Source organism: Miniopterus schreibersii, assembly GCF_964146895.1.
Source record: "Miniopterus schreibersii genome assembly, chromosome: 8".
Taxonomy (NCBI): domain Eukaryota; kingdom Metazoa; phylum Chordata; class Mammalia; order Chiroptera; family Miniopteridae; genus Miniopterus; species Miniopterus schreibersii.
The window spans coordinates 23,136,557-23,160,085 of NC_138109.1; the positions used below are offsets into that span (position 1 = coordinate 23,136,557).

The following is a 23,529-nucleotide window of genomic DNA, read 5'->3' on the forward strand; positions in this document are numbered from 1 at the left end:
GAGATGTAAGAATATTGAAGACAAACATGACACAAAGGATAAGAAGCTCTTTATTTTATACAACCTCATACAATTCTTTTCACATCACCCCACTTCTTGCCCTGAAGCCTCATCTTTTAGTTGAAAAATAAGGCTTGAGAGGTGAAGGAAAAATCATAAAGGGTATAAACTTTACAGCACTAGCTAGGTACTTACTTCTCTCATGCATAGCTAATCATTTCCCCAAACAGGCATTCTGCACAAGTCTCCCAAAACAGTGTTAAGTTTTCATGGGCAGGGGAGTAGGGGTTAACACGTCCATGCTCAGATAGGGTGGGATGTGGTAGATTAAGGTTAGTTTTCTTTACCGTAACAGGAATTCTCAGTTCTTAATATTCTAATATGGGTTGATCTCCAAGAGGAGAAAAGGGGTATGCCATATTCCCCAAGCTTTTTGAGCAAACATTTTTATTCACAGAACACATCAGAAACAAGTTTGGATAGTACTGGTAAATATTTTTTGTGATGGAAATTAGCCTGATCTTTTCATATTTTTCCTCCCATTCTCTGCTAATGCCAGTAACAGAGTGACTTTGGAATCCAGACCATTAGTCATATTAAGGACAATCAAGGATGGAATGGAAAAAACCAGCCACCTACCTCCTCAGTTTTCATTTCCATTTCTACATTTTTCTTCACATCCCCCTGCCCCCGGTCTAAGTTAAGCAATATGTACACTTCCTGCCTTAAGCAATCCAACTGGGTGTTACTTCCCTCCTCCTGTGACAGAACAACTAATTTATCGCTATCTGAGGAGATAGGGTGCAACTGAAGCAAGATGGTGGGCTAGCGGAATTGGTCTAATTGTTAAGACTCCACAGAAAACATACTCAGAGAGGAGGGCAGCTCATTATGCAGCAGCATCCAAGCAATACTCTTCCAAGCACTGTTAAAGCTCCATCAGCAAAACTGAGGAAGCATTTATGTGAATACCTCAGGCCTGGGTATTGGCCTCTTGGCTTGAAATGTGGCTAGATTTATGTGAGAAAGAATCTATTTGCCCTTAGAATCTATGTCATTGCTTTAGTTTATGCAGTCTCTTCTGGGCTGGGCACAGTTCTGGCACTGACTTGCAGCAGACTGTTTCCTAAGACAGCCTGACTACATCAAATGGTTGTAAAATAATCTCCGTGGTTAACAACTAATTAAACTTGCATTCAACACCATATGCTGATAGGATGAGGCAAAGGATAAGATTTGGATCTTAGATCTTTCCGAGTGGGCCATGCTAGATGACGACTAGAGAGAAGGGTTAGTTGCAAGCTGGATCTGTGCTCAGGCTTGGGCATGAAGGGAACAGTTCACTGGTTTGGAAGTGCTGAGGGCTCCCTGAGCTCTGGCGCAAATAGCAAAGGTTTTACTTAAGGAAGGGTATGATGTTGGCATAAAACCATTCTTCAGACAGTTGAAGATGGTCCCCTTGTACAGCCAGGAATACTAGTTGTCCAGCATTGTCCATTTCTTTTAGCCCCAGGCGGTCCTGCAGAGATAAAGACCATAATTAATCAAAAGGTTTAATGAAAAGTTTTGGGGTAAAAGTAAAGAAATAGAATGTTAACCTGAGATATATTCTCAAAATGCAATCTTTCCCCTAAATATTAAAATTTAAGTGTACTGTCAAAAATGCCAAAAAGGTTACCTCCTATTTTCCCCCCTAAGCATTAAAAATATATGCAATTGAGATTATTCTATAGTTTTACATTCTGCTTTTTGAAGTTTCCCAAAGCTTCTGGAGGACAAAACTGCTTCAAAATGTCAGTTAAGTGGAACTGACCCAAAGACAGGAGAACATTAGCTTGATAACTTAAAACACCCAACCCTTAGAAGGCGCCATTACCCACAGCCTGTGTGCCACAGAACAAATATGGTGGGAAAATGAGCAGTTAGGAGTGTCAGAACATTGCTTCTGTGGTTACCGTAAGTTTGAGTTTCTTAGTTGTAATTTCCAAAACTTAAGAGACCCTAGCTTCCCTCTTACCTCACCCAAGAGGGGCATCAAATGCAAGAGAAAAGCTAAGAGAGGAGACTATAGGCTTCTGAAATTTGAAGAAATTCTAGGAGAAGGCTATTGGTTCGGACATAGCACTTGTGCATTTTTGGGAGAGTCTATCTCCGTTATGAGATCTTTAGAGGGTGGAGTTGTAGGTGATAAAATGCTGCCACCTCTGCTTGAGAAACCATCTACTGCTAAAAAAAAGTTTACAACTCTAGTCGAATTCACTCCTGCAGGAGCTCCCCTTGTCAGTGCCTAATTTTAAAACATCCACATCTATTAATGTTTTCAAGTAACATCTGTCTCTACTGTCTTCATTATGCCTGGGGGGCTTCTTGGATTTGATCCAGTCTGCACCACAGAAGAGGAAGCCAGTTCTAACCTTTTTATCAAAAGGAAGGAGCTAGAAATGATGTGTCCCTTGGACATGCTTGGAAACCATGAGGTATAGGTCCTTAGATCTTCAGGATGTAGATTTCTATAAACCAGCACCTAAAAGACTAGTGTAACAGTCAGCAGCCTAACCAGCCTCACTGAGACATGGGTCAGATGCCTCACAAGCACTTACTACTCTGGGATGTACAGGACAGGTTCTATCATCCAAGGACCCAGCAGCTTCAGGAGATTCAGGAGAACTGAAAAGCACAGCACCTCTCCCCACCCAGTTACCTGTGTGTATAGAGTGGTCTTCTGTAAGGGAATGGTTTCCTTGTCTTGACCACTTCTGTAAAATCCAAACCACTGCAAGAAAGAAGGAAGAAATATACAGATCAGACACATGGCATATATACTGCCAAAGTAATTTAAGACTGGTTGGTAGCTAAGACTACCAACAAACATCACAAAGGTGTAGTAAGGAGGAAAAATAGAATGTCTTGAGTCATCTCTTTTTTAAGGGTAGACCTTGAGAGATGAGTTAATCTTTCCAAAGAGCTTCCCAATTTCCCCAAATTTCTGCTTCCTGTGATTGAGCAGCTACCCTGTGAAAATCCTTGTGCTGAATTCTAGACACTCAAAGATGAATATATATGGTCACTGTCAAAAAGCTCTAGTCTCAGGCACAGAAACAACTAATTGTTTAGCAAACTTTTCTATAAAGGCCAGATACAAAGTACTTTTGGCTTTAAGAGCCACATGGCTGCAACTACTCAATGCTGCCATCGTATTGCAAAAGCAGCCACAGACTTAAAACTCCAGTATGGCTGTGTTCCAATGGAACTTTATTTATAGACACTGAAATTTGAATTTCATATAATGTTCATGTCATCAAATATTTAATGGTCATTCAACCATTAAAAAATGTAAAAACCATTCTTAGTTCATGAGCCATTAGAAAGCAGGTGGCAGGCTGGATACGGCCCGCAGGCAGTGGTTTGCTAGTCCCTGGTGGTCTGACGTGATGTGATGAGTGCTGTGATAGAGGCTGATTGGTTCTAGAAAAGGGAGCAAATTCTACTTGAAATAGGATGGTGTCCTGAATGGAGGAAGTGATTTGACTTTGGCCTTGAAAGGTGAATAGGATCTTGTCAGGTGAAGAAGCCCAGAGAAGGGCATTCTAAGAAACTGAAAAGCTTGAACAAAGGCATGTAAGCGAAAAAGCATATGCCCAGTTTGGGGTATTTCAAGAAGTACAATGTGGCTTGATCAGAGAGTATGAAGTGGAAAGCAAAGGGAGATTAGGTTAGAGAAACAGGTTGAAGCCAGGTCAAGGCAGACCTCCAATGTCAACCTTAGGGATTTATAGACTCTGGGCTGGTGGTTCTAACTTTTCGTTGGGTCATAGGTCTCTTTGAAAATCTAATCAAAATTATAGACCCTTCCTCAGAGAATTCAACTTTATCATTTTACATACAACTCTGGGTGGTGGGGGTTTACAACCTTCAGTCCCCCATTTATAGACAACAGGTGAAAAACCCCTAAACACAAAGGTTGGGAGAAGGGACTAAGGTTTTCCCCCTCAATGTCATTTATTTCTATGGTCTCCTGGCATGTGGCGTGCCCAACCAGTGTCTAACCTCAGAATCCACAGGGTCCACGATAGAATCATTGAGGAATTTCACCATCACAAACTTCTTCAGGGCCATCAGGTTTTTCTTGTAGGACTCATTGACACCCTGGAGGGAAAGGCCAGCAGTATCGGAGATATCACCATCAGGTTCCAGCAGGGGGATTAAAGCCTTTCAGTGCTCTGGTCTCCCTGACCCTGGACCACCATGTTTCTTCCCATGGTACAGGCTGCTTTCTCAGCTTCCTGCCCAGAATATGCCTTTTCTTACCATCCTTTCTGACTGGCATGTCCCCACCAACCATGGTGCCACCATTAATGTGTCACTGCACGCCACAGGCATCCATCATATAGGTTAAAGACATCTAGCCAGAGCAAACCAAAGCAAAATAAGCAGCTGCAAATTCTGAGTGGTTTTGCTATACTATTGCTTTTCTCCCTCTTTCAAAAAAAATTGTTTTAGAAAACCTCCAGCCCTGGCCAGGTGTGGTGTGGCTTGGTTGGTTGAGTATCATCCCATGCATCGAAAGGTCGCGGGTTCAATTCCTGGCCAGGGCACATGACCAGGATGCAGGTTTGGTCCCCATGGTCAGGGTGCATGCAGGAGGCAACTGTTCGATGTCTCTCTCCCTTCCTCTCCCTAAAATCAAAAAACATTAAAAAATAATAATAATAATAATAAAAAACCTCCAGATAAACACAATATAAATTGAACCATCTAGTTTACCAGAATCTATCAAACCATGCTTGTGTTTGGGACATGTAGTCCCCTTTGAGTATCTCCTCTAAGTCTCTTTTCTGAGAAAATTTGACCAAAAAGGGACCCAAAAGGAAGATTTCCCTCAGTAAGACAGCAGCTGTGAAGTCCCATGTAAGCCAGCCAGCAGCCCACTGAGCTCACCGTGCTTCAACACTAGGAAAGGGAAAGGACCTAAGGGCCAAATGGATTTTAGTCTCCCTAAAAGGAACTGAATCTCAGAAGCACTGGCTCCCCTCCAAAAACAACTTGTTTCCTGGGTTGTCTGGGATATTTTAGGTAAACAGTCACTGCTGATCTTTTTATAAATGCCCCAAATAGAAAAGTGAATGCACAACTACAGCAGCCCGGCTTGGTGCTTACTCTCTCCTGATTAATATCTGCCAAGAAGATGCTGCGGTTGCGGTACATGTCCTCCTTTATGGGGTCGTGCCAGTATTCTGCTTGCACCAGGCTGCAGGAAGAAAAAGGAATCCAAGTGAGCAAGCTGCACAGGTCACCAGGGCACTTCAAAAGGACAAAAGACCAGAGCCCTCAAGTCCCAGGCCTTGCCCTCTAATAGGGAAGACAAGTTTTCCACCTACCAAACAGTTCACCACCTAGACACCTGAGGCAAGGACCTATTTAATACAGTAAAGAGCCCAGCTTTAGGAACAGGGCTCATCAGTATGGTTCCCCTGTGCCAGAGCCTTATCACACTCATCGTGCTTCCAGGTCATGATGGCACAAGCTGTCGTCCCCTCCCACAATCCCAGCTCCTTCACCCCCCTTTGCTTTCTACTCGTCCTGCAACTCAGCTCAAATCCCACCACCCCTGCCTCCTCATCACCCATCTACCTACTCTTCATCTCTCTCTTCATCCATCTTGCCATCTTCAGATGGGCTGGAGGTCTGACCTTCCAATCACAAAGCATTTGTCACACTACTGAGTGATGATACTAGTTTTTAGGATTCTGGTATGTCATGCAATTTTTAAGGACAAAAGGCAGATATTTGGTGGTTATACTATTATTATTTCAAACACAGATAAGTAGTTCTCTTCACATTTTACTTTCTCTCCACTTCCCCTTCCCTTTCCCCCTGGCCCTCCTTGACCAAAACTGACACCTCTACCATAAGTTCTCCCAGTAGCTAGTTACCACTTAGCACCTACATCTACACAGTACATTCCAGCTAGAAAAAAAGGCTGAGCAGGGATCTAATGGGAGGAATTACAGCGCGGGTGGGACTTTCTATCCCAGCTTGGCAGGGGGAAAAAAAATCAAAATTTCTACAGCAGGAGCCCCCAGCCAGAGTGGAAGAGCTGCCCAGAGGTGGTGTTCCCGAAAGCGCCACTGGAATCAGCTACATCAGAGATGATGGCAGCTCCTCATGCCCAGGAGCAGATGGGACTGAGGTTAAAGGAGGAAGCAGCCAGACTGTCAGCGGTCAAAGTGAAAAATACATTGTTTATAAATGTATTTGGAAGCTTTTAAATGTTTAGTTTCTCCAGTTTTTAAAAATGTGATGCACTCTGAACATTTATAAAATACTGGTATTAGTAGCAGTCTTGTCATTTTGTTTTAGCACTGACATCACTTACCATGTGAGAGTATCGGTCCTGTCTCTCGCCTACAAGGCTATAAGCTCCCCAGCAGGGACTGTCTGAGGCTCAGTGTAAGGTTTTGCTGAATGACACAGAATGACGTAGGAATGCCTGATAAGCTCTGAGCAAAGTAAGCTTGGCAGTGAAGGACAGGTACGGTTTAGAGATGTGACGAGTATAGTTAGAACAGGAGTGGGTGGGCAAGTGTCAAGTGCTGAGAAGTGATGAGCACTGAGCACACGGTGACACTTCACACAGGGGGCCAATCAAGTTTCTTCAGAAATGCAAGTGAAAGAACACAAAGGTCTCCGGGTCTTGCCAGGCTGGGCTCTGGTGACTGGGATGGCTAAGGGTAAAAGGAAGGAGAGAGGCAGCGATCATAGCTCACCTTTCTGTGTGAAAAGGAAACGGTTAAGAGAGGAAGCAGGAAGAAACGAATGACATTTTGTTTTGTAAGAAGCCTGGTGGACATGGGACAGCCCGGGGAAGGATGTGAGGATGAGCAGAAGCTGGGAGTGCTGCAGAAGGAGGGGAGGCAGGGGACAGGCGGCTTTCAGGTGGACAGAGAAGAAACATGGGTTTGTACCATTACCTCCTTTTCACCACTGAAGGGCCAGATTCAGAGACCTTAAGTAACTCTCCCGAAGCTACATGGTCAGCAGTAGGAAAGGAAAGGTAAGATACGAGCCTAAATCTGTCTGAGTCTACACTCTTTCCAGGGCAGCACAGGAAGGGGCAGGAAAGGACAGCTCCCAAGCCACAACTTCCCGGCAGGCCACCCTTGGTGAGACAAATCTCTACCTTCTGAGGCTCTAGCCACTGTGGTTTAGAGATTATAATAGAAACACATAGCACTTACCATATACCAGGTCTATTCTAAGAACTTTATAAATATTAATCTATTTAATCCTTACAAGATCCACAGGGTCAGTATTATTTTTTTTTAATGTCTTTATTGATGTCAGAGAGAGGAAGGGAGAGGGGGAGAGAGAGAGATAGAAACATCAATGATGAGACAGTCATTGATTGGCTGCCTCCTGCATACCCCCCACTGGGGACTGAGCTCAAAATCCGGACATGTGCCCTGACCGAGAATCGAACCTCGATCTCCTGGATCTTAGGGCGATGCTCAACCGCTGAGCCACACTGGCTGGGCAGATAAGTACTATTTTTATACTCATGTTTACAAACAAGGCAACCATACTTTGAGTGACTTAGGTAGCTTGCCCAAGGTCAAAGTGTTAGTAGTAATAGAGGCAGAGCACAGGAGAGGAAGTCTGGGCTTTTCAACACAAGGATGTTCTCTGAAAAGTTGCTTGTTATTGAGAAACTGGAAATGATGAAATGTCTACAATTTGGAATAAACTGTGAAGTCATATGTTACAGTGCCATGCAGGAATTAAGACGAATCAGCTTCATGTATATGTGATAACAGTTTAGATCTCAAAAACATAATATTGAATGAAAAAATCATTTGTAGAGTGAAATGCACAATAAGATAACCATTAGATAATATTTTAAAGAATCTTTTTTTTTAAACATATCTTTATTGATTTCAGAGAGACAGTCATTGATTGGCTGCCTCCTGCACACCCCTGGCTGGGGGTCGAGCCTGCAACCTGGGCAAGTGCCCTGACCGGGAATTGAACCGTGATCTCCTGGATCCTAGGTTGATGCTCAACTGATGAGCTGGGTGGTAATATTTTAAATATACAATATAACACTATATATTGATCGATTATGGATATTTACCATATATAATACACATTTTTTAATACATAGGAAGGCTATATTCTGATTTCTTGACAGTGGTTGTCACTGTGGAAGAGGGCAGAGAATGGGACCTGGGAGAGATATGTAGAAAAATTCAATTTTATCTGAAATGTTTGTTCTTAAGAATATCTGAGGTGAATATGGCAAATACTAACTGGGGTACACGGTAGTTTGTTGCATTACTCGCTGTACTTTTATGAAAGGTCGAAAAGTATCTGAGGGAGCTTGAGTGGTTGCCTCAGTATTTCCAGGAAAGGGCGAGGCAAGTTGAGGGCAAAGGTGTGGGTAGCCCGGCCAGCATGGCTCAGCGGTTGAGCATGGACCTAGGATCCGGGAGATCGAGGTTCGGTTCCTGGTCAGGGCACATGCCCAGGTTGCGGGCGTGCAGGAGGCAGCTGGTCAACGACTTTCATCATTGTTGTTTCCCTCTCTCTCTTCCTTCCTCTCTCTGAAATAAATAAAGACATATTTTTAAAAAAGGGGGGGTTGGGCAAAGGGAGACAACTGAAGAAAAGCATTCTGAGAGCCACGGAGGTGGGGGCGCAGGCCCTGCAAAGCAGGGGACATGCAGGCTGGGAGCCAGAGACCAAGGAGAGGGCCAGCTGCGAGAGCACAGCTGGCACAGGGGAAGACGAGAGGCCAAGGCCAGAGTGACACCAGGTGGGGGGATGGCAGGGAGAAAATGAGGAAGGAGAAATCTGGAAGGGCTGCCAGTATCTCAGAGGGGAACTAGGGGGCACATTTCAGTCTGAGGGTGAGACAGAGCTATTACACTCACCATTACTCACTGTGCCACTTCCTCACTGCCCTGTCTGGGTGGCTCAGTTGGTTGGAGTGCTGTCCCCTACACCAAAGGTTGCAGGTTTGATCCCCAGCCAGGGCATGTACAGGAAGCAACTGATCCATGTTTCTCTCTCACATCAATGTTTCTTTCTCTCTCTCTCCCTTCCTTGCGCTCTAAAATCAATAAACATGTCCTCAGGTGAGAATTAAAACCCCACCACTTCCTCACTGCTTACTCAGCATATCAAATTTGCTTTGCTACAGTTAAATCATCTGAACAGTGTGGAAGACATCTTGTGGGGTCTCTGCCTAAATCAAAACCATTCTCCCTTGTGTGGGAACCACATCCTGCCTGCCCCCACCTACCAGTTACAGGGATGGGTATGGCTGGTACCATGTGGTCCCACTTCTCTGGCCACAGCTAATGAGAACAAGTGGGAAGCTGACCTGAGCTGAGGCATGGCCCCTTCCTAAGAATTTGAATTGAAGCAGAGATATTCCAGCCTTAGACTGAGATAACCCCCTAAACAAGTTGTGCCAGGCCACCTCTCACCAGGGCAGGAGAGACTGGTCTGCATGGAGAGAAAAAAGCAGTGGCACAGATGGAGCAACAATAACAACAGTTGGAGAGAGACTGCTTCAGCTCTTGATGGCTCTTTTTTTAAAAAAATAGTTTATTGATTTTTAGAGAAAGGAGAGAGAGAGAAACACTGATATGAGAGTGAAACATTGATCAGCTGCCTCTTGCTCGCCCCCTGCTGGAGACTGAGCCCACAACCTGGGCACGTGCCCTTGATCAGGAGTAGAACTAGCAACTTCCTGGTGCATGGGATGACACCCCATCAACTGAGCAACACTGGCCAGGGCGATGGCTCCCTCTGAGGCCATGGGTACCAAAATATGATTCTTTTTTATTTTTATTATTATTTTTTAATCCCCACCCAAGGATATTTTTTCCATTGCTTTTCAGAGAGAGTGGAAGGGGCAGGGGGGTGGGGGGGAGAGAAACATCAATGTGAGAGAGACACATCAATTGGTTGCCACCTGCACACGCCCCAACTAGGGCTGAGATCAAGTCTGCAACCAAGGTACATGCCCTTGACCAAAATCAAACGCGGGACCCTTCAGTTGAAGGGCCAATGCTCTAACCACTGAGCAAAACAGGCTAGGGCCCAAAATATGATTCTTTTAAAATTTACTTTGGCTTGATTTGGTTTCTTTCTTGCAATCAGGATCCTCCCTAACATAAAGGCCAACCTAGGATAATATTGCAAAGGCAAAACTATTTCCTTTTGTCACTTTAAGCTCTCACCATCCCCCTTCCCACCACTCTACTTATACTACTTGCCTCTTTAAATCTCATTTTGGCCATGTGTTAAAATGAGATTTTACAAAGAAACTTTAAAAGTAAAAAACAAACAGCTCTCTAAAATTTGAAAAGTACCCTAAAAGTTCACCTGTAAATGAGTTCTTGAGAATTCAGAATGCATTTCCCAGGGAAACTTATGAATGGTGAGCTGTACCCTGGCTCACATCTAGTTCAGCCACAATGTTATGAAACATACCTCAAGCCATTCCACTTCTCTTCATCGCACTCACCTTCCTATTCCTTTGCTTAAAGCCTCCCAATTGCTTCCCATGATGTGTAGAAGAAAATCCAAACTCCTTACGTGGCCTACAAGCCCGTGTATGATGTAGCTCCTTCTCTGTCCAAAAGCATCTATCACTCGATTCTAGTCACCTTGGCCTAGAACAAGCCAAACCTGTCTCAGGCCTATGCTTTTGGACAGAGAAGAATCAGCCTGCGTGATCTCAGCGGGACCTGTTCCCTCTGCGTGATCCCTTTCCTCAGCTCCTCCTATGCTCCTTACTTGTCATTCTTCAGACCCTGCCTTAAACATCTCTTCTTCAAAGACCATTTTGTCCAAAGTAGGTACCCCCTCCATTACTGCATCCTGCTTATTCCCACCATGGCCATAAAACTATCCAAGGTTACCCAGTGAATCTGTTCACTTGGAGATCCCCTTGCCCCACTAGTATGTTAGTTACATTGTGAGAACAGGGACCCTAACTGTCCTGTAACTAAACATTAGAGAAAACAAAACCACTGCAATACTTATAAATAGATAAACAGAAAGCTAAAGTTGAATTAAATGCTTTCAAAACACAGCACCATTAGTGGTCACAGCCCACACCTGCCTGCTTAATGTGAACTGAGCACTGCACTGCATGCTTTACTCAATTTGTTTAATCTTTACAACCCTGCAGTAAAATACTAGTATTAACCTCACTAGAGACGAGGAGACTCAGACATTCAAGTGCACAAAGCTCGACAACATAGAACTGAGCCTCTACAACAACCCCCAAAAAGAGGTTATGGAAGGTCATTGTTTCTTTTTGCATGACTGAAGGTGTTTTTATTTTCCCTTCTCATCTGATTGTTATCTGGGGTCCGATATGGAATTCTAGATCGAAATCACTTTCCCTGAGAATACACAGGTACCGCACCACTGCCTCCTGGCTAACAGTGTTGCTGTCAGTCTGCTGCCACTGGCCTCACTTTTTTTTTTCTTTTTAAATATATCTTCATTGATTTCAGAGAGAGGAAGGGAGAGGGAGATAGAGAGATAGAAACATCAATGATGAGAGAGTCATTGATCGGCTCCCTCCAGCATGCCCCCGACTGGGGATGGAGCCCGCAACCCGGGCATGTGCCCTGACCGGGAATCGAACTTCGATCTCCTGGATCTTAGGTCAATGCTCAACCGCTGAGCCACACCCGGCCGGGCTGGACTCACTCTTGTAAGCAGCCTCACTGAGATCTATTCTTCATCCTTGTGTTCTGAAATTTCACAGGAATATACCTTAGCGTGGGTCTCTTTTCATTCCTTGCCTTGGCTACTTGGTGAATCCTTTTGATCTGGAAACTCATGTCCTGTAGTTCTTAGAAGTTTGCTTGTATTACTTAATAATTCCAATCCACCGTTTCCTGTTCTTTTTGAAATTCCCATTAGTCAGATATTGGACTTCCTAAGTGACTTCTCTAATTTTTTCTGTTCTCCCTTTTTTCTACCTCTTAAGAGTTTTTCTGATTTCTATGAGAATTCCTCAACTTTATATTCCTATACCTCTAATAAATTATTACATTTTTTATTTTTAATTTCCAAGAGCTTTCTCTTATTCTGATTGTTGGTTTTATTTGCATTCTGTTCTAGTGTCACAAATGCAATCTCTTACCTCTGAGTATAGGCTTTTTTTTAAAGGTTTTCTTCAGCTCTAGAATTGCCACCTGTTTCTTCCAAGTTCCTTTTTACTTTTTGTTTGTTTTGGTCTGCCTTTCATGTCGGAGGCTTTCCTCAGATGTCGGACTGGGGTCCTTGGCAAACTGCTCTTATTTAAATGAGGTACTACAAAGCTGACCAGAAGCTCTTCACACAAGACAAAGGTTATTTACTGGTGGCTTCACTACATGGTAGTCGGGAGGAGTCCTGACTTGGAGGAGGCAAACATCAATCTGTAGGCGTTTGCTCTGGGGCCTGGCAGTTTTTCCTGAGAGGGGTCCACCCCTATAAGCCTGGCTGCTGTCATTCTGGGAGCAGAGTGGGAGGAATGGGGAGTGGGAAGGGATGTTTTCAGTATGTCATCTTTCCACCATCCTGTGTTTGCTACCTCAAAGTCTGGTACTTCTCTAGTTATATTGTTCCAGAAAGTAATTTTTGCTTCTCTTGCTAGGGTAGGGGAGGAGCAATCACTTGGATGTGCACTTAAGGGAATTAGGGACTCTGATCACTCCTTATAGATTTTCAACAAAAAGTCCTGTATTTTAGTCCTGCGCATGTCTATCTTCCAAAGTATCTTCTGCATCTTGCCCTGGGCAGGTGGCTCAGTTGGTTGGAGTGTCATCCTGTACACCAAAAGGTTGTAGGTTCCATTCCTGGTCAGGGCATAGACCTGGGTTGCGGGTTCAATCCCCAGTTGGGCCATGAACAGGAGGCAACCAATCGATGTTTCTCTCGCACATCAATGTTTCTTTCTCTCCCTTCCTCTCTCTCTAAAATAAAATAAAAAAATCTGTATCCTCAGGTGAGGATTAAAAAACAAAGAAAACAAAAATGAAGTATTTTATGTGTCTAATTCCCGAGCCTTTCTAGAGCTGTCAAAAGTGAATCTCCTCCCTTCTTGTCAATGCATCCTTCTATAGACATAAAGGTATCAGATTTTTCTGCTCTGTTAAAACAGTTAATACTCACTCATCTGCTGTTTTTCAAAAACATTTTGATTGTCTTATCTCTTCCCCTATTCTCTGCCCTTGTGGATCTATCACTTTTTATTCTCTTGCTACCACTTTATTAAAATTTAAGGAGGGATTGAAGATAGACACATCAATCTACCACTGTTAATCAATATTTAGGTATCACTGACTCCCCACCCCTACTGATTGCTCATTTAGTCACTAATAATTCTGATTGCCAAAGGTTGTGTTTGGGTCACAAAAGAAATAGAAAGAAAAGGATGAGTTTTTCTTAGGCATCTGAGTTAGAATTAGAAGAATAAAGAGTAAACTAAGAATAATAAAGTATAAATAGGCCATATACATCCACAAGAACAAAGAATATGTAGGACATGAGTAATCCAGCTGTGGCTAGTCAAACCATGTAAGGGGGTAAAGCTGAGCAGTGGCTTGAGTTGCTTGAGAGGGAAGATGGAAATATAAAGTATCTTAGTTTCCTTCACTGACTAACAGGTGGCACTGGTGACCCAAGACAGCTTTGTAGCCATAGAAAAGAGCTAGCTTCGGGCTGTTTCTCTTTGAGTCACTCAGGTTTTACCTTGGAAAATGGCTCGAAGGAAGTGTTGTATTGAAGAGCTATTATTAGACAAGAATGATACACTTGGAAAACCCATAGGTGGATGCCATAGCCATACTCGTTGATCCCGAATCTCAGTTACTACCTAGAATACTCTAGAGCTACTGAGTTTGAATACCTAGGAATGAACCCTAGAATCCATTTTTAATGAATTTCACAGGGGTTCTGGTGTATATTTTAGTTTAGAAACAACTGAACAAGAACACATTCCAAAAGTGATTCTGTATGCTTTTAAATTCTCTCTCTCTCTCTCACACACACACGCACACACAGGAAAAAAACCACACCCATTTTAGTAGTCAGGGACATTGATGTAGGAGACCAACTACTCGCTGCTGACAACATAGTAATTCCTTGGGCTTGGTACTTTCTAAAGGCTTTTTGTTTTGTTTGTTTGTTTGTTTGTTTTAAGATGGACATTTATTCTGTTGTAATTATGTTCTTCTTATATTGAAAAATGCCCTCCCTTTCCTTTTCAAATTAACATTAAAGCAGTTTTAGGTTTACAATAAAATTGAGCAGATAGTACAGAGATATTTATAGGGGAAAAACCTCATTTGAATATCACTAGCAACTATTCCTGGAATCCCTGTTACCATGAAAGTCAGCACGATATTTTCATGCAGTGACAGCTCTGGGTCTTTTTCAGCTAACCATACGTACTGTTCTTGAATAGCTTTGTTGTAAGCCCCAGAATTCAGTGTTTTTCTGATCAAGTCACAGATGTGAGAGCTCTCTCCTGGGCACCGAGGGAGTCCAAAAACACCTATAGTAGTAGAAGACAAATATCCATTCCTTCAATAATTATGTATTGAACACCTACTATGTACAAAGCACTGTGAGAAACAAACAAAAATGGCAGAGCTTGACCCTGACTTCATTCATATATTCTTTAAGAAAATAATGTACTGAGGATTAATACTATAACCAGCTTCCTAAAGGCTTTTTGTTTGGTACTCCCACACTCTTTTCTGCCTAAGGACCTTTGCACCTGCTCCTTCTGGAGGACACCTCAGAGAAAGTGCAGGTTCAGTTCCAGACCACTGCAATAAAGCAAATATTGCAATGAGTCACTGAGTTTTTTGGTTTTCCAGTACATATAAAAGTTATGTTTACACTACACTGTAGTCTATTAAGAGAGCAACAGTCTTAGGTCTAAAAACACAATGTTCATACCTTAATTAAAAAATACTTTATTGCTAAAAAAGGCTAACCATCACCTGAAATTTCAGCAAGTTGTAATCTTTTTGCTGGTGGAAGGCCTTCCCCGGAGGTTGATGAAAACCTAGTATTTGCGAGGCACCATAAAGCAAAGTGCAATAAAACACGGTATGCCTGGACTTCCCTTGCTGCGTCTATGGCTGGACTCACTCGCATCTCGCGGGTTGGGGCTTAGTTTAGAGAAGTCATATCTGACTACCCTAACTCAGTACTGCCCAACCATTTCCTTCTCTCCCAGTTACACTTTTGCCCTCATTTGCCCCTCAGTAACATTTTTGGAGGTACCAGGCACAGTTCTGAGCACATATTGACAATAATTACAGTAATCCTCACAACTACCCTGTGGAGTAGAAATCATCATTTGCCCCAGATATGAAACTTTAAAACAGAGAGGTTCAATACCTTGTCCAAGGTTAGATAGTAAGTGATGCAGCCAGGAGATGAACACAGGCAATTTTCGCTCCAGAGCCCACACTTTTAACCAATACAACCACAGTTCTCTCTCTCAAGTATTAACCCTTTTTTTCCCTTTTATCTTAGTTACCACTTTATTTTATTTGATTTATATCTATCCCTGCTGCTACCCCACCCCTAGAATAGAAGTTTCATGAAGGCATGGACCCTGTCTTGTTTCTAGGTTTTCAATAAATATTTGTTGAATGAATAAATGGTAAAGCTGTTATTACCAACTTGCACTTGAATAATACTTGCACTTTTAGAAAGTATTTCCTACCTATTATTTCACTTCATCCTCTGAAAAATTCCCACAAGAAGAGTAGGGCCTTATTTTAGTTCCCCTCATCTGTGACAGCAACCTATGATATCTAATTACTCGCCCATCAGTAATCGTTAACTGGATGAATCCAGTTTGCTGATTATAAAGAGAACCTATCCCTACACTATACCACCTAATACTTATACCCATCAGAACAGAGATAAAGTTCTATTCCAAAGACACATCCTTGCCCAAAAGTCTATAATTCTGTCTAAATAGAAAACCTGTTGTTTTTTGAAGGATTTAATTGCTACTGTTAATTTTACAAACAAAAAAGCTTACACATTGTTCTTTGCCTAAGAACAGAGATCACCGATATCAGAAAACAGGAAAGGTTGTTAGACTTTCCTAATTCCTCAACCACTACCTGCCACGTGGCCCCAACCATCTCCTCTCCAGGAAATCATGCCAATTAAACTGGAGAGAAGTAGATGGCAACTTAATGCTTCACCTGTGTTCCAGGCCTATGGAACCCTAAGTGTCTTCCTATTTCTTCAAGAATGCTGGCTAGTTTGCTATAAGCTGGAAAAAAACAGAATTTTGCAAGAATGGCTGACTTCTTGTATAAATAGAGCTGCTAGAATTTTTTTTAAATCAAGTGGTCATATGGGTTAAAATAGAAAAAAGGAGGCAGAGAACCAAAGTTACCTTGATGTTGTCCCCCAATTGAGATCAGATTGATCATGGGAGGTGAGGGACATCTCTGAGCCACTGCTCTCCTGAGGAGGAAAAAAGGATTATAAGCACCAGCTGTCAGATGGAAACGTATCACCAACAATCAATTCCCCAGATTAAGACACTTAATTCTCTGCAGTTCCCAAACACCACCGTGTTTCAGGATTTTCCTCTGATATGACCAAACACAAGTCTTTATTCTGTCATAGAAAATAAATTAAGTTCCATCAAGCTTCTTACACAGGGACATTTTAGAATAGTTTCCAGGCGGCTGTCTATGGAGCACTCCCACGCCTTTCCCCACCCCCTTCCGCAGGCAAACTTTCCTAGCCTTTCTCTTTCTTCCAAGTTCCAAGGGCCCTTTTTTTTGCCTCTATAATTTGTTTCCTGAGCCCATTTCTTCTACCCCTGTGACTTTCTCAATAAACTTTCTCTTGTAGTTTGTGGGGGGAAAAAGAATAGTTTCCCTTCCAAGACAGGTAAAGATCAAAACAAAAAATTAGAGGAGTGGGTCTGTCTGAATAAGAGAAAAATAAATCAACCCCATGTAATTGGTATAACAGAAATGAACTTACAGAAATTGGCCTCCCTGGGAGAATCCCATAGCATTGTAGCCTTGCTGCAATTTAGGATCCTTAGCAAGAATCTGACACACTGATGTTACTTGGGAATTGACATTCAAGAAGAAGCTGTTCTCCACATCCTAAAAGAGGAGCCATAGAGAAGTGAAAAGATGGGGCTGAAAACAAACATTGGTGTCTTCTCTAAGAGGTGAACTTGTTTAGGTTGGTATCCTCACATAAGCTACTCAAGAGTTAAGGTGTCATTGAAGGATTTGCTGCTAAAAATACAAGGTAAAGCATTTTAATAGTACATTCTATGAAATTAGTCAGCGAACCTTCAAAGGAACAGAGCTGTGAAAAGCCTTACCTCTATCATGGTTTTCCCAATCTCTAGAGATAAGACGTAAATTCCAGGTATTTTCTGCTCAACCATTTTTTTGATAGCACCCATGCTTAAGGGATTACAACAGCTGTCTCCTAGACAACAAACACAGTGATGGGAACTCATGAATCATAACAACATTATTTTTTAAAAACTTTTGTGCTTCAAAGGGCATTATCAAGAATGTGAAAAGACAACATACTGGATGGGAGAAAATATTTGCAAAACATGTGTCTGATGAGAGTTTAATATCCAGAATATACAAAGAACTCTTACAATTCAATGACAAGAAGATAACCTAAATAAAAATGGAAGGGCCTCCACACACATCTCCAAAGATGATATACAAATGGCCAACAAGCACATGAAAAGATGGTCAACATCATCGCTCGTTATGGAAATGCAAATCAAACTACAATGAGATACCACTTCACATCTACTAGGATAGCTTTAATAAAATAATTAATTTTAAAAAATGAAAAACAACAAGTATTGGCAGGATATGGAGAAATAGGAACCCTTGTATATTGCTGGTGGAAATTTAATTTGATCCACCCATTGTGAAAACAGGCTGGTAGTTTCTCAAAAAGTTAAACATACAGTTACAGTTACCATATGATCCAGACATTTGACTTCTAGATATAGACCCAAGAGAAATGAAAACATATGTCCACACAGAAACATGTACATGAATGCTTACAGCAGCATTATTTGTAACAGTCAAAAGGTGGAAATGACACAAATGTCCATCAATGGATGAATGGATAAACAAATTGTCATATATGACAGAATAGTATTCAGCCATAAAAATCAACGAAGTACTGACACTACAATGTGGATGAACCTAAAAACATTATAATAAGTGAAATAAGCCAGATACAAAAGGCTACATATTTTATGATTTCTTTTATACGATATATCCAGAGTAGGCAAATCCATACAGACAGAAAGCAGGTTGGACATTTCAGGGGGTTGTGGGAGAAGGGAAATGGGTACAGGTGTTTTCTGAGGTAATAAAGTTTTGAAACTAGAGAAAAGTGGTGGTTGCACAACACTGTAAATACACTAAATGCCACTCAATTGTCTACTTTATTATACTTAATTGTAGGCTACAAGAGCTTCACTTCAATTAAAAAAAAACACACATTTTTGCTTAGCTCATGTTTATCAAGTAATAAACGTCAAAGCCCATACAATAAACTGGGACACCAAATTTACAACTGAAAAATAAGCAGAGGTGCATATTCCCCTCCCTTATCATCAGGAACATTTTGGGTTAATGGACTCAAAAGTGCTTTGGAATTGAATTTCTTCTTAAGGCCAGGACTAGGGTAAGACAAGTGAAGAACATAGAACACAAAATTTAAGGAGGCACTCACTCTCAAGTTCATGCAAGTGCTGACCCTGAACTTGTAACAAACTAGAGAGTGAGTGCTTTCTTAAATCTTACATTCTAGGGCAGCAATTTTCAACTTGTATGGTATGCTGATGCAGGCACCCTGGTATGCCGCAAGGATTTTTAAAATAATGCAATACCTGAGCCCCGGCCTGTGTGGTTCAGCTGGCTGGGCGTCGGCCCATGCACCAAAAGGTCACTGGCTCGATTCCCACCCAGTCAGGGAACCAGTTCTCTCATATCAGTGTTTCTCTTTCTCTACCTCTCCTTTCCTCTCTCTCAAATCAATAAAAACATTAAAAAACAAAACAAAACATGCAATACCTGACTATTCAGTCAGGGGCACTGACCTCTTTTCCCTTAGAATGTCAAATTTAAAAAAATGACAACATCCAACACAATAGCTGCCTGGTGCGAATGAATCAAAATTATACCCTTTTTTTTTGTCTGATCGGCAAAAAATACATTTTTGGTGTACTGCAGAATTTTAGTAATTAGCTTATGTGTGCAATGAGATGAAAAAGGTTGCAAATTGTTGTTCTAGGGGCTTCCTTGTTTCATCCAAGGTCCAGCCCAGTTTCTTTTCCTGTTTTAAGGAACCAGAACTAAGAATGGGAAGCAAAGTGTCTGGCCACAGAGTGGAAGAAGTGGGATGAGATCATTATACATTTTAACTTAATTATCCCATTTTCAACCTGAGAGGAAGCTTAAGAATTAGTTTTTAAAGGAGAAAAATCTAAGGATTTCGCTCATAGTAACATTCACCACACTGAACTGTAACTGTTGGTTCTTACCTGCCTCCGTATGGACTATGTTCTGGGGGGACATGGAACATCTTGTGTTCTTGTTTAACTCCACTGTAGCAGCCCCAGGGCCTGGCACAAAGCCCTGAAAGAACTGTCTGTATTTGCTGACTCTAATTCCTCTCTGAACACTTTCCCTTTAACCCATTCCAATAGGCAAATTCTCGCCATTCTTCCAAAACCGATTTTGTCAAAGTCTTTAGTGATATTCATGTTGCTAAATCCAGTAACCAAGTCTCAGCCCTTTATCTTACTTGGCCTGTAAACAGCCCATACAGTTGGTTACTCCCTTCCTCTTGAAACATTTTCACCAGTTCGCTGGGACATTGTACTCTCCTGACTTTCCTCCACCTCCTTGGTTGTCCCATCACTGTCTTCTTTGCTAGTTCCTCATCTCAACCTCCTCAGGGCTCAATCCTCAGACCTCTCCTGTCTTCTGTGTACACTCACTCCCTAGGTTATCTCACCCAGTCTCATGGCTTTAAACATCAGCTATACACTGAAGCCTTCTCCAACTTAAATCTCCAGCCTGTATCTCTCTCTGGGACTCCAGACACTCCATGTCTAACAAGCATCTCGAATTTATTAAGTTCAAAAGCAGACCCTTGATCTTCTCCCCACTTCAAATGTAGGACAGGCTTCCCTACTTTGGTAAAATGACAACTGCATCCTTCTAGTTGTTCATGCCAAAACCCATGGAGTCATCCTTGATTCCTTTCTCTCTCATCCCACCTCTCGTTTGTTAGCAAATCCCTTTGGTGTCATTTTAAAATATTCCAAATTTTGACCACTTCCCCTTATTACTATACTATTCCAAGCGACTGTCATCTCTTGTTTAAATTACTGTAATAGCTTCCTAATTTGTCTCCCTGCAAATGTCCATGACCTCCTACAGTCTGTTCTCAACTAGAGTGGTTCTTTTAAGATGTAAGTTAAGATCATGTCACTCATCTCCCCTCCTCCCTCCAGGGGCTTCCCGGTCTCCTTCCAGCCACAGTCCCTACAGTAGCCTTAGTAAGTGTAACAACATCTGCAGCCCCTATGCCCCCACCCCCGACCTAAACCCTTATTTTCTTCTCCTTGCCCACTCAGTTCCCACCACACTGACCTGAATGTAGCTTCTTGAACATACTAGACATCCTTCTGCCTCAGGGCCCTTGCACTTGCTGTTCCTTGGACCAGAGAGCCATATGGCATCTCCCTTGTCCACTTGAGGTCTTTGCTCCGATGTCACTTTCCCAGTGAATCCTTTCCTGATCTTGCTCTATAAAATTGCAGGCCACCATCTTCGGTTTCTATTCCCCTCCCTGTTTTATTTTCATTTTTTCCATCGCACTTAGCACCATTTGACATACTATGTTTTACTTATTTCTTTATTGTCTGTCTCTCCCATTGGAAAGCAAGCTCCAAAAGAGCAAAGGATTTAGTCTGTAGTGTTCACAACTGCATCCTCAGCATCGATAGGTGCTCAATAACTATGTTACTTGGTGCCTCGCAAATCTCTGTTCAATGCGGGAATGAATAAAAGGGCGGACGCCTGGGCTGCGCAGCCACAGCCCAGCTCCTGAGCAAGCGCCAGGCGCTGCATCCCGACGCCACTGCTGGGAGGGTTCCACGAGCTCCGCAGGTAAAGCCCGGCCGCCGCGCACAGCCCTCTGCGGGCGCTCACTGGAGGACAGAGTCTCCCGCTCTCCCTTCCCAAAGCAGAGGAGCCCCCAAAGCCTAACGTCGGGCCAGGCGGCTGCTGTGACTACTGTCCACGCCCTTCGCACTTTCCAGCCGCGAACTCAGGCAGAAAGAGGGAAAGAGTCGCCCAGCCCTTCTGATCCTTCTCCCACTTACTCACCCATCCCATGCCAGATCACTAGCGGCAACGGCGCGGGCGGGCCCAGGCGCCCCGGCCCCAGGGCGGCGCAGGACGCGGGCAGGAGAGCCGCAGCCCAGAGCCACAGCGCGCTGGGCGACGCCATCTTGGCTCGATCACGTGACCGCGCCGCCCGCGCCCGTCCCGGCGGGTCGCCCGAAGCGCTTCCTCCGCGCCCGAGCGCCGGCTGCCTGCGGGCTGGGCGGCCGCCCTGGCCTGTGGCTCTAGTAGACTGGCGGCCGCGGTGAGTCAGAAACGTCAAACACGGTTCGAAGTGCTTGAAGTGTGTTAACTGACTAATCCTCATGACGAGTGTTACACGGCTCCCCATTTTCGTCCGGGCACTGAGGCACTGAGGCTTTGGGTGAGGTGCCAAGGTCACAGCGCAACGTGGAGGGTCCCTTAGGGGCAGCCCGGAGGCCCCAGAAAAGATGTTACCGCGCAGCCCCCCGAGTCAGAAGGAGAGGGCTGTCCCCAGCCTCCATTCTCGTGTTCGCATATAAAGGTATTTAAGTGAGAGGCCCTGATTGCGTTGTAATAAAGCCAACTTATTAAAGATGCAAGGCAGGCGAACCTGTGCCTCTGGCGTGGGAAGCGCAGAGCAGCTCTCAGCCAATCTGAACTGGGAGTTGGGTGGGAGTTGGAGGTGAGATGTACCCCCTGTCTATAGTCTCAAAATTCCTCTGCTGAGTATTTCGGTGGAGGCTAATTTTCAAGGTCCCTTTTTACTTTGTGGCGGCCCTCCCAGAATTCATGAGAAGCACCTGGCAATTTTATCTTGCGAAGGGCTCCGTGATCGCTGGCTTTTCTGTTTAGGGAGTAAAACCGCCCCATTTTCCCCTTTCCCCACCCACTCCCCCTTTCCTGCATTCTGTTGTTAGGGAGGCTTTTAACCATTTTCTCTAAGTGTCCTTGGCTGGGGAAGATAAGGGCTTGTTATTTACACGCTGGCCGCCCATTGCCCACACCGTTTGGCCTTGTTTTAACTTTCTTCTCTCAGTTTCCCTGTTCCTCTTGCCCTGGAACGTTCCTAGCTCTTCACTGCCCGGTAACAGCTCGAGTCCTTGCTTGTAGCCACTGCCCTGTACTGCCTTTGGAAGAAAAATACTTCGGGGAAGGAAGAAAGGACTCAGCTCTGCGTTAGAAATGGAAGGGGAGGGGTAATTTCCCCTCCAGGGCCAACCCAGGCAAGGTGCGTGGTGTTTACTGAGGATCTTGAAGGGAAAGGTAGGATCTTAACAGGCAAAGATGAAATGCGGGAGGACTCAGATGAGCTAAGGTCGAGAGGAGGGGAAGTACAGAGTATTTTCTGGAAATATCAGGGCTTTCCAGACGGACAAGAACCACTGTTGGATGCTTAAGAGTGATGAAAAAAGCCACTGCCACGTCCCGGTCTAATTTCAGAGCTGGATGGTTGCAGGAGCCTCTCACCTACCATTCCCCCCCCCCCTTTTAAGCCATTTTATGTTCTATTGGCAGATTCACTATTTCAATCCACTTTCATCATCTTAGTTCTCTGATCAAAAATTCCCCCCCCCCCCCCGGAAAACGCTGAAATAGTTAAATAGAGAATTTGTTGAGTAAATTAGGGTGCATCCACTATACAATGGGATATTATGAGGCAGGTTTTATAAAGGATAAGGTAGATTTATATATAGTAACATGATAAAGGGTCTCAGTATATTGTAAAGGAAAAGCTGGTTACATACCCACCAGAGACCCTTTTATGCTCTTTACACTGGTGGTTAATTAATTTAAAAAGTCGATTAAAATGCAGAATCATAAAGCATTATACAAGATACAGTTTTGTTTTATTTATTTTAGCAAAAATAAGTTTATTGTATAATAAGCATTTTATTTTAACTTATAAAAGTAAATTCCTTCACCAGTCTTTTGAGATAGCCTCAGGCTTTTTCTGTGATTATGGCCCTCTGATTGAACATTCACTTTTTACTTTATACATTTCTGTATGGTTTTAATTTTTACAGCAAGGATACATACCTTTTTTTCCAGGCTTTTCTCCCCAGTTTTACTGAGATATAATCAA

General features: G+C 43.1%; 1 protein-coding gene across 1 annotated transcript; it reads right to left on the reverse strand.

The window, feature by feature from the left end:
• Positions 1–32: 32 nt before the first annotated feature.
• PPT1 (palmitoyl-protein thioesterase 1) lies at positions 33–21,710 on the reverse strand. Its single transcript, XM_081144425.1, has 9 exons — positions 21,465–21,710; positions 17,405–17,514; positions 17,050–17,177; positions 16,448–16,518; positions 14,467–14,569; positions 5,158–5,248; positions 4,048–4,146; positions 2,702–2,773; positions 33–1,519 (listed from the first exon to the last, which is right to left on the reverse strand). The coding sequence occupies exons 1-9, from the start codon at positions 21,586–21,588 to the stop codon at positions 1,397–1,399; spliced, it is 921 nt and encodes a 306-aa protein (XP_081000551.1). The 5' UTR covers positions 21,589–21,710; the 3' UTR covers positions 33–1,396.
• Positions 21,711–23,529: the final 1,819 nt, after the last annotated feature.